The 11,836-nt window shown below is 37.9% G+C and overlaps 1 protein-coding gene across 1 annotated transcript in view; it reads left to right on the top strand.

The window, feature by feature from the left end:
• The window catches only part of PRKDC (protein kinase, DNA-activated, catalytic polypeptide), a gene marked incomplete at its 5' end in the record, with an annotated part of 82,421 nt that overhangs the window by 51,069 nt on the left and 19,516 nt on the right, over positions 1 to 11,836 (top strand). Inside the window, 9 exons of the mRNA XM_010289835.1 lie at positions 1,078 to 1,190; positions 3,071 to 3,202; positions 4,315 to 4,494; positions 7,969 to 8,177; positions 8,632 to 8,770; positions 9,356 to 9,544; positions 10,058 to 10,282; positions 10,855 to 10,963; positions 11,637 to 11,748. Coding sequence (XP_010288137.1) covers positions 1,078 to 1,190; positions 3,071 to 3,202; positions 4,315 to 4,494; positions 7,969 to 8,177; positions 8,632 to 8,770; positions 9,356 to 9,544; positions 10,058 to 10,282; positions 10,855 to 10,963; positions 11,637 to 11,748 — 1,408 coding nt within the window. The remainder of the gene's footprint in view (positions 1 to 1,077; positions 1,191 to 3,070; positions 3,203 to 4,314; positions 4,495 to 7,968; positions 8,178 to 8,631; positions 8,771 to 9,355; positions 9,545 to 10,057; positions 10,283 to 10,854; positions 10,964 to 11,636; positions 11,749 to 11,836) is intronic.

The following is an 11,836-nucleotide window of genomic DNA, read 5'->3' as shown; positions in this document are numbered from 1 at the left end:
GAGTCGGTGTGTTCTTTGCATTCCTGCCTCTCCCTAAGATGATCATAGCATGAATGTCAGACAGTTCTGTCCCTTCTGTTTCAAATTTAACTGCTTACCTCTTTAAAGAAGAGATCTTTTTAAACATATTTTCTACAAATCCTTTCAACTGTGCTGACACAATCTACAACATGTTGCAATCTGTCGTTAGAATTACCAGCTGTTTTCTGAGAATGCTCCTTCATTCACCCAGTTGATAACTAAAAAATATCAGTACTGTTCTGGAATGGCTTGGGCTCCTCATTTCTTCCTCATTTCATCCTTGCCTACCTGGTCATTAAAATTATGACTGGAAGGATGAGAGTAGGAGTTCAGGCAGACCGCTATAAAGATTGAACTTTTCAATACCTAAGAAGTGTTGCAGCGCAGTTTTGAATGGACCACACTGAACTACAGAAACAGAGAGGTCAGTCTACCTTCCAGACAGTCCCTGGTCTTCTACCAGGAAAATACCAGTTACAGTTATATGTTTTTGTTTGCTCAGTCTTCTTTCCTAGGAAATGGACTGAAATGAACAGTCTGTGAAGTGGCCTTTCTCCATGACTGTCCTGAGCATCAGTTGATCCAGTGACAGTTCTGTAACAGTAACTTACAAAATACAGCACTGTATTATTATTACCCAATCTTTGAATGTTTAGCACCTCTTTTATGTAGGGAGCCATGTTCTTCATGGAATGTGATGCAAATTCCATACTTGCCTTTGAGAGCTTAAAATAAACCTGTCGTATGGAACAAATTGCATAAAATTTTCATAAAATTCAAGATTTTTAGTGCCTTTACCAGTACAATAGTTTGACCCTTATACCTCGTCCATGTGCTTAAATGCTTATTACCTCTTCTCCTAAGTACAACTTAATTTGTTTTAATTTGCTATCTTATTGAAAGGCCTTGCATTGAGTTGTTGGATATGAAATGTAGGAGACTAGCTGGTAAGCTAGTAAGTATAAAGATGATGTTTGTTACTATATGATGCTCTTGCCTAAATCTGAAGTTTGATTGAGAAAGGAAAAGCTGTGGACATGATTGTGTGTTCCCTAGGTATAGAAGAACGAGCAGAAATTCTAAGACTGCGAAGGCGTTTCTTGAAGGATCAAGAGAAACTCAGTCTGATTTATGCTAGAAAAGGTGTGGCTGAACAGAAAAGAGAAAAGGTTTGTCAATCCAAACAAGTTTGAAACCTTAAGTCCCAATGCCGTCTGCAGTCTTGTACTCAGTATCTCTAGTACCTTAGTATCTCTAGAAGTACTTTTGTGAAGAAAGGGTAGGTGTAAGATACTGGTTGCTACTTGAAGAGCTTTAGAAGGTTTTATTTGGAAGTCGTGTTATTTATGTGCCTAAAGCTAAATGATGTTGCTTAGCATGAGTGAGAAAAGAGCTGGATGATAACACTTCCAGCCTACCACTTAATGTGTGTGAAGTGATTTTTATGTGATGGAGTCCCTAACAGCTATGGGAAGCTCTTTACAGTTGTTCTCCTGGAAAATAGGAGGCTTGAAGCTACAATACTCTGCAGAAATAGTTGGAGAACATTATCCAGTGTCTGAAGGTGAACGCAAAAATGTGATACAGCTGATGGACTAGCCAGAATGTTGCATACTTTTAAGAAGGAATGTCAGTAATAATCATTTGCTGAGTGTTTATCAAGGCCAGAAACCTAGTACTATGTGGGTTTCCTGGTTGTGTTATGTACTTAACAGTAAGTTTAAGTATTTTTAAGCTCTGTAACAGTTTTTCAGAGGTTCATGTTACTAAAAATAACATACATTATTGTCCAAAAATGATAGCACTTAGACCAAGAGCAAAGGAACCCAGGATTGAGAACTACCAATTTGAGACACTTTTATAATTCTTTGCAGCTGCAGACAACTGTGTAAACAGAACTTGTGTCTGGAAGAACCACACAAACACCTATTTTAGCCAATATATATTACTAGCAGGCTAAAACTACCATTTCCTCCCACCTTGCAAGAGAGAACCTGTAAACGTGTTCTGTATGGCAGTCCAAAATACAACCAACAAAAGCCCCTGTGATATTCCACAATAAAAAACTAGAGGAGACTATGAATGCTGTCAGGACCCCTTAAACTTTTCAAGAGATTTGTTGCACATAAACACACATGGAAATTGGTGGTTTGCATTAACACAGTACCTGATGGGGCAAAACAGGAGAAAGTAGGTCCTGAGCAAAGCTTTAGCAAAACCCTAATTTATCCCAGCATATTTCTCTTGAAAGTTTTTTGAAAATCATCCCTTTCAAGTTGTGTAGAAGAAAAATGGGCTCAAACAGCAAAATTACAAAGAGTTTACAGAAGAGGAAAAAATAACCTTCAAGCTTTCTTCTGTTTCCCTGCTCCATTTTACCAATGCATATATCCACCCACTGTCTGCTGGTTTAACTGGTAATGGCAGTAGTTAAAAATAAAATCCCAGCCTTTAAACTTACTGCTGATTTCCTTATAGCATATCAGTGCTATGAAAAGGAAGAAAGGCAGAGGAAGAGATAGGTTTCAGTTTTATTATGGTTTGGTTTAAGTTTTATTAGGAATCAGTTCTACCAGGTTCATTCTTCTTCCTTCCCCTCCCCATCCCACTGTGTGAAATAAAACACACTAGCTTTAGAAACCTCATTTTACTTTGCACCTGGGCCAGGCTGAGAACCATCATATTATGGACTACTGTGGCTCAGCTGGCAGGCAGTAACTTATTAAACCATAGCAGCTCACTAGATGTCAGTCATAATCATTCTCTTTAAAAGTGACTTAAATACTACCTGTATGGAAGCAGGAGTTGCAAGGCATTAATATTAGAAGTTAATGGCTGATGTAAGTCTATGAAAAAGACTTTGGTGTTTTTAATTGACTAAGATAATTTTGGGTTTAACCATATTACAGCTTTATAGAAAATGTATTTTTTTAATAAGCATGGCAAAGTTTATAAAACACTTAAGAAATGCTCTTATTTTGTCTTTCTAGACACAGTTCTTTGTAAGTAATATGATTATAATTTTTTTAACATGAGCGATGCGTTTCAGGAGTTGAAATCTGAGCTGAAGATGAAGCATGATGCCCAGGTTACTTTGTACAGAAGTTACCGAGTAGGAGACCTTCCTGACATCCAGATTGAATACTACAGTCTCATTGCCCCTCTGCAGGGCCTTGCCCAGGTCTGTCTGCTTTTCAAAGGTCATTTGTAAAGTTTTCTGTTCTTGTCAAAATTGATTTGTTGTTTTGTAGTCAACCGCTGTGATACACATTTAAAGAGCCTATTTTGAGGGAGTATTTCTCCTACCCCTGGGCTGGTGCAGTGATGACAGAAGATGCCTTGTAGCTTGTCTCCCCTGAGCAGTTGAGTTGAACACTGAGGACCCGAGACATCAGCTGTTGTCCATTGCCTCTGGATTCCTCTGCTTGAGAAACAGATGATGGTGGTCTTTACAGACCTTATTGCAAAGATATCTCACTGTACAGCAACAAAACAGCCATTTTTATTCTCTTATATGGCTATAATGAAGTTACTGTGGGTAAGACTGGACTCAGACTACTCAGTAAAGCTGATCCAATATTCCTTTTCCTACCTGAGAGCAGTAGAAACTGTAGGCTGAATCTATCCCATTTTACAGTGTTTGGGAAGTCACAGTGTTCCTGATTACCTTTGTATTTAATTGCTTTTGATGGTCCCTTAGCTTTGTGTAAAGAGAGGAAGTGGCACACTCATGAGTTATCTGAATAGCATTAGATCAAGAGTTAGACCGAACTCCAGGCCTGTGATAGACCAGGATGCATAGGATTGTTACACATAGAAATGTGTTTCTGGGTTGAAAAAATGCCTTTAAATCTCAGATGGAACTGTCTGTCTCTCTGTTTTAGCTGTCTCAGTGTTAGGTCTGGGTCTCCTCACACGCTGATGTCTTCTGTTTTTTCCTGAAACCCTCTTCACTGGCAATAGTGTCCATAAGATGATATTGGGTGTCTGGTTCCTGTAGTGGGAATTGTGAATATGTGAAAATTGTAAATTCCATCCTCTCCACCAACACTCTGGCCTGAAACCTACATTGTCTTAGAGTTTCTTTATGTAGAAGAATTAAGGTGGGATTTGAATGGGTAGTACAGTAATTCCTGGCATAGGTGTGATGCATGCCAGACTAATTGTTCCACTCCCAAAAAGCGTCCACATAAGGATTAGGTACAGGGTGGGTCATATCTCTTAATTTTATTTATTAGCTTATTGTATTACAGCAAAATTCAGTGGCTTTGTTGCTTTTGTTGTAATTTACAGAAAGATCCGACATTTGCCAAGCAGCTTTTCAGCAGTTTGTTTGGTGGAATTTTTCATGAGGTAGAAAAATCTAAAACTCCTTCTGAAAAAAAAGCCATCATCCAGAAGCTGCTGAACAACTTCAATAATTTCCTGAGTATGAGTCTGTCTTACTTTCCACCATTTATTGCGTGCATTCAGGTAAATCCTGCTATATGGCATGAAAGAAACTGAATATAATGTCTTTGTCTGAATGTGTGATAAACGCAGTGGTAATGAAGGTTAGATACTGTTACTGAAATTTAGACAGAGATGGAAAGAGAATTGTTAACCAAATGGATATTTCAAGTGATCCTTGTTAAGGTGAACAAGGTAATTCATGTCTCTGAACTGATTTTTCAAGGTTTCTACAATTTCTGGTCTGTAGAGTTTGAGTCACCTTTTCTTGTTACTAATGCAATTAAAACATTATGAGACTTATTTTAAATGAAAGCCACAAGAACAATTAAAAGTGTTACGTGGGTGTCATGTACTTATCTTCCTGTTTCTGGGAAGTGCTTACTGAGGAGTACTTTGATGTCTTGAGGATATCAGTAGCTGTCAGACTGTTTGTTGTTAGCCTCTCTTACTTATTTTTTCAAATTAGTCCCCTAAAGTAGTTGTCTGGGTATTTTCGTTAATGAGGGAAGGACTCACTCCCACCAAAGGGTAAGTGCATGCACCACAGCTGTTTCACTAGAAAGAAAAAACAAGCCTTTCTGCTATGAGATTATACTGACCTGGAATAGATTGTGAACTTTATCCTTAACCCCAATTTTCATGGAGATAAAAAAACTTGTCCAAGCATCTGTTACATACTCATTGTCACTGTATTTAACGTTTCTTGTCAACTGTGTTGATCTTAATGTTGCATCTGGTTTGTAGCTCTCAAAATAATCTTTTTTTGAGTGGCAGGTAATGGCAGCTTCTTTCTGTTACAGAAGTTCAAATACTCTGTGGCAGTAGATGTCATTCGTAATACAGGAGAAATGTCTAGTTTGGACTAGCTTTTTAAACAGTGACAAACTTTGCTTCTTAGTACTTGTATTTACACATCTGAAAAAATGTAATTTCTTGTTTACTTTTTTTCTGTGCAGCTGCATAAAAGGTCAAATGCTATGGGGATTTTTCTGGGCTGTCTTGGTATTTTTCGAGCCAACATCTCACAATAGCTATCTGTTAATATTCCCTCCTGACATTGCATTTGTTGGTTCTCTGTCTTGATACTATTATTTGTGTTGAATTATGCTGTCTGTTAGACCCTATTAATAACACTGTTGTGTTAGGCTACTTTTTTTCTGAAGAGATCTAAAATGAAGACTCAAAAAATAGGTAAGTTAAAATTAGTCAAAAATACGGACTTTGTAAGAGCGATAAGAGCATCTCATTGCCATTCCCATTCAGTAACAAAAGAACAGCAGCACAAAGGCAAGCCTCAGCCTGTGTATTTGAGCGTCCTGCGTAACAGTGAGAGGAAGTCTTTTCCCCAACAGGGAATAGAGTTCATATTGATCAGGAAAGAGAGCTGGGAGAGGGTGAGTGAGAACACACAGTGCCGAGACTCTCATTTGGCTCATAAAGGCTGTCTTAATGGCTCGGCCATTTGGAAATACAGCTTCTGTTTCATATACCAACAGTATAATAAACATTGGCTTGTTTCAGAAAGGCTTCCGAATTCACTGTTTTTTCCTTCTGGTTGTTTAACTTTATAGTCTTCTACAGGTTCAAGTCCCATTAGGAGAGTAACCTGGTGATGAAAAGAGCTGTTTTCATCTACAGCTATAATCTTTAAATTGGCTATGAAGCTCTGGGACTGGCTTTCAGGACAGATTAAAAACCAGCCAAAATACTAAGAAAGAAGTTAAGTCCATGTCAAAAGTTACATAGACTCCACAGAGAGCAGTGGCGCTTCAGGACATGGTTTAGGGGACATGGTGACGCTGGATTAATGGTTGGACTTGATGATCTTGAAGGTCCTTTCCAACCTGGTGATTCTGTGATTCTGTGAGATACCTGGCCTCCAGAGAACATGTAATTGCCTTATAAATATTTTAGATGTCAGGCCAGCTTGGATGCTATTCATCCTAATCTTTGAACATGTGGTACAAGTAAAGACAGAACACATTGCATATGGAGCAAGGAACATTCCCTCTGCTTTCAGAAGATAAGTGATCAAATAGTCGCCAAAATGCAAAGATATCTCCTTTGATGTGGGTTGATGTCTGTTAATTGTGAGTTTGAGAGGGTATTCGTTCTCTGGACATACCGTTATATTTGCAGCGTTCTTACGCACTTTCCTAGTAGGCCTCCCTGAGAAAGGGCTTTTGGTCTTACCTTAGCAAAGCTATTCTTAAGTTTTTAGACTGTGCAGTTGGCACTGCGTCCCTGACATAACCCCTAAAAGTTATCAGTCAAGGAATGTGTGCCTGTACATAGGAGTGTCTGGGGCACGTGCAGCTTTGATAGAAACTGCTAGTTGAAATTGCCTGAATAGCAGGTGGAGCTATCCCTTCGCTGGGGTCCCCCTGCTCTGTAACTCAGGAAGCTAGAAGAAGCTGTTCTTTTTCGCTTTTTTTATTGAGTACAAATTCCTTGGTGTGAGAGTCTCAACTATACAAATTATGTAATGAGTTTGCTTATGCCAGATGCCTATTCTGCAGTTTTTGTGGTGGTTGCTGTTTATCAAAGAAGTGTAACTTGGTTGTTTTTCACAGTCTCCTGTTGCAATTTCCAAATAGAGATTTTTTTTTTTACTTAGTATTCTTGAACATACTGTATTGCAAGAATCAAACTAATTTTTGTCCTAAAACTTGGTACTGTTTCTTGTAATGAAAGTTATATTGCCCCTTTTCCATGTTGTAGATTTTTTTTCTTTCTTCCTGTTTGGCTAAGATATTATTGCAGTTTTTCTTTAGGTTCATACATGAAAAAAAACCCAACACTGGCTTTAATAAACTTGTCTGCTACTTTCTTGATATATTTACCGGCATTTGGGATAATGATTTAAGTATTTAAAAAAAACTTCGGGGAAACAAGAATGTTTATCACCCAAAAAGAGGTTATTTATAGTTAGGCTAATGTTAAATACAGTACAGATCTGCTATAAATATTGTCATGTCTTTAAATCAGGCAGGACTAGATGAGTACAGTACTAAATGAGTCTAACAGGAAGCTGTGGTATGCTAAAGCTGGGTAAGTGCGTGGATAGAAAGCCTCCAGCTCAGAGAAGACATCGTGGTTAATTGTGCCTTTGGCCTATGGCATACCACTCAGTAGGTTAAGTGAAAGCTATTGTGTAGCAGGCACCACACTGCCAACAAACAGAAGGAAAGATTGAGGCTGTGAAATGTGTCCATCTACCTCTCCCCGAATTCCCGTGTGTGTCTGTCAAGAGAGGTGTCCTGTGCCCTAGAGACAGACGAAGTAGAGGGGTTAATCTCTACTGTTCTCTGTCCGAAGAGCAACAGCACAGAAGGAAAAGATTCCAGTTTTCCCAGAGCTGTGAACCTCTGGAGATTTAACGACTTATTTCCAAAGCCTGCACTGTAAGAAAAGGGATACCAAATAGGTGATGTGTAAAAGGTAACTCTCAGTATAGTTTTAGACCAAGTAGACACCTGTTGTTTCATTTTATAGGAAATGAGTTACCAGCAGAGAGAGCTACTACAACTGGATTCGGCTAATGTGAGCACGAGCTGCCTCGCAAGTTTACAGCAGCCGATGGGCATCCTTCTTCTGGAGCACGCCCTGATGTCTCTGTCCCCTGCGGAGGAGCCCCCGTCCAAGCGGATGCGCGGGAGGACAGAGCTTCCCCCAGATGTGATCAGATGGATTGAACTTGCAAAGTAAATTCTTGTTTGAGACAATTTACTCCCATTTAGGTTTGCCTTGTGAAGAACTCTGCCTTTATAGCTTATGAGATTTCGTTTTTAGTCTTTCCCTCTTTTAGAATTACATATGCTTTTAATTTCTTGTCAATTAATTACTATCTTCCAGTTAGAGCAGTAGACTTAAAGAGCTGTGGCACCCTGGTGATGCTATCAGACTGCTGAAAAACATCTTGTTCATAGTTTTTCAACTGCAGGAGTTTCCACAGTTCGGGTATCACCCTGCAAGATGAAGTTTATCTAGTTAAATATATATTTATGATCTTACATAAGAAATAGTAAAAGATTTTTTTTATATTACAAGTGAGTAGTGTTACTGCTTATTGAATTATTATTTTTTTAAATAGCATTTGTTTGCATTGATATACCTCTGTTCAACGAATCAAAAGATTTCCCTTTCCAATTTTACTAGGCTGTACCGATCTCTTGGGGATTATGATGTCCTTCGTGGCATTTTCAGTGGTAAGATTGGGACTAAGGAAGTTACACAGAAAGCATTGATAGCAGAAGCAAGGAGTGATTATGCTGAAGCAGCTAAATATTACGATGAGGTAAAATGACAACAAGATTTTTTTGTTTCATAAATCTCTCATGACTTAAAACTAATAAGCCAAAATTAAACATTTTGAGAAGCAGCATACTGTTTAAAATGTTCTTGTGTTTTGTTTGATTGATGGTTCAGTCTGTAAAGACATGGGAACAGATGAGCAGCCACAGCAGAGCAGTAAGCTTGATACTTTTTACTGTTTGTTACAAAGCTTCACATGTGTGATCACCTAGGCAGACAAGTAAAACGCCATGGGCGTGCTACCACCCCAAGAGAGCAAACTGCATGTGTCCATGGCAAAGAAAATCTGAATTTTAGCGGGTAAAAATGAAGAAGGATCTCTTTAACCTTCTTTTAAAGTCTTTGCTCTTTAAAAATGCAGGTTTACTAAAGATGGCTACCTGAAATGAATTTATATATAAATGCTGACAAGTTTGAGTTTTCTGCATTTAATGTTTGTAACATTCCAGTAAATGAATAGATATTTTTATGAGACAATGAATTATTGTTAAGTTCCTGGTGATTTAGAATTGAAACTAGTGTCAGATTCCAGCTGAGAACCTTCCTCCCCCTGAAATTAATTCCCTAGGCACTCTCTAAAGAAGACTGGCAAGATGGAGAGCCAACAGAAGCAGAGAAGGACTTCTGGGAACTTGCATCTCTGGAATGCTATGACCACCTCACAGAGTGGAAGTCTCTGGAGTATTGTGCTACCATTAATATTGATAGTGGAAAACCCCCAGACCTAAGCAAAACGTGGAATGATCCATTTTTTCAGGTTTTTAGAAATAGCTTTGTTGATACTGCACTGTTGTTTATCTCTGCAGGGATGTCCTAAAGTAATGTGATTGTGGGTGGAAATCAATTGCATTATTTGGGTTACTTGTATTATGGAAATTAGCAGAGTCTGATATATAAGATAATTGAAGCAATTACTTCTGCTGGTTTTATGATGTTTAATTTTTACGTTGTGTTTATGGCTGGTCATGTAGGACCAGGTCTATCATCATCTTCTTGTGGTGTTTTTGCTGCTTTTATTGCTTTTATTTGTTTCATGTTTTGAGAGTTACCAAACCACTGGTTTTGAAACTTGTAGAATTTGCTAACAACTTCTTGAGCTTATCAGAAAAGGCTTCTGTGATTGTTAGCAATTTAGAATTTGTGTAAAGGGAAAGCATTTAAAAAAACTGTTCAGAATCTTTTTATATTTATTCAATCTGGCACTGATAACAAAAAATTGATCCTCTAATATTCCATTCCTAGAAATAAAGACTGTATTTTCATCTTGTAGGAGACATATCTGCCCTATATAATACGCAGTAAGTTGAAGTTACTGCTCAGCGGGGAAAATGACCAGACTTTGCTAACTTTTATTGATGAGGCAATGAAGACAGAACAGAAGAAAGCCATTATAGAAATGCATTACAGCCAAGAACTTAGTCTCCTTTACATCCTGCAAGATGATTTTGACAGAGCCAAATATTACATTAGCAATAGCATCCAGATCTTCATGCAGGTAACAAACTCTCCTCTCTCAGATATGATTTTTCTGTATAAACTCATGGAACAATGAAACTTGTTGCTGTTATTGCTGCTAGATTATACTCTTGAGAGAAACGCTTGCCCAAATACAATGAAATCTAGGTGCTTTTCAATCATATGACAAAACTTCCTTTGAATTCACTACTTGCAATGATGAGAGGTAAGCCAGCCAGTGGAGTGCATCCTCCCATTTTAATTTATTTTGCTGGATTCATCTGTTAGAAATTTTTCAGAGTAATTGTTTGTTCAGATTAACGGCAGTTTTATTTCATTCATCTTTTCAGAAGCCTCATGTCCCCAGAACAAACTTGAAAAGAGTATTACATTGAGAGGTTACAAGTTCCCTCCATTACCAAGTCTGCTTAGACTGTAGGACTATTCTAAAACCTAGGATAGGAATTGCAACTAGAATATGCCTCTATGCTTGTCCAAAGCAGAGTTGCTCTCAGATTACAGGCTATTAAATTACTTGTAAAAGATGCACTGAATAGAACCACGTTATAAATTCTCTATATGAAATCTTCCATTCTCTCCTTTTCTTTTCAGAGCTATGCCAGTATTGATACTTTGTTGTATCAAAGTCGAATGACCAAACTGCAGTCTGTACAAGCTTTGACAGAAATACAGGATTTCATCAATTTTATGACCAAGAGAAGTAAAAATTCTTTTCTTAAGTGATTTTTCCTTTCACTGTGTTAAATAATCATGGTTTCCTGAACTTTGAATTTCTATTTCCACACTTAGAGGACTGAACTCCTGTTTGAAGGAGCATAGGTCTGGAGTTACTTCTTGCTGTCATCTTGACAGTAAGAACTGCTGCAGTTGTATAAGATAGGCTTGAAGATAATTCTGTGTTCTGCTGCAGTTTTACTAGCCTAGCTATTGTGGTAAGAGTTAAGTATGTCTTTTAAAAGTGTAAATAATAGTTTTAAACTTAAGATTTTTGTTGGGGTTACTTCTGGTAGCCAATAGTGGTTGGCTTAAAAGATCGATGTAGTATATAATTTATAGCTACTGAGGTAGTCATGAAATACAAATTTATGCACATAAGCTGAATTATGTATTAAGTTTAGTTAACAGAAATATGGAACCTACCCAGTGGTGTTTCCAGTGACAGTTGGCACTGATGTCCTTATTGAATCTCCTGTGCTTCAGCAATAAACAAAAGCAGTATGATCACAGAGTAGTGTATTTAATGCAAGCCCAGAAATGCAAGTGGGTTGTTTTATTGCAGTTTTCTGGTTTGAATATTAGACTATGTTTGGTTTAGGCCTTTTTCACTCTGTCTGGATTTAGATGCATTTAAAGTGTTCTTCATTGATTTCTAGGTAACTTAGCTTCACAGGCTTCCCTTAAGAGACTTCTCAGAATCTGGACAAGCAGATATCCAGATGCTAAAATGGATCCTATGAACATCTGGGATGATATCATTACAAATCGGTAAAATTACATTCTTGGGTTAGCTTTAGTTCTGTCTGCCTGTTGAATTCCGAGAGGTGCTTTTTCTAATGCTGCTTGTTTTCGGGGT

The sequence above is a fragment of the Phaethon lepturus genome, unplaced genomic scaffold, assembly GCF_000687285.1.
Source record: "Phaethon lepturus isolate BGI_N335 unplaced genomic scaffold, ASM68728v1 scaffold1636, whole genome shotgun sequence".
Lineage (NCBI taxonomy): Eukaryota > Metazoa > Chordata > Aves > Phaethontiformes > Phaethontidae > Phaethon > Phaethon lepturus.
The sequence above is the reverse complement of the archived record's forward strand: the minus strand, read 5'-3'. Positions and strand labels throughout refer to the sequence as shown.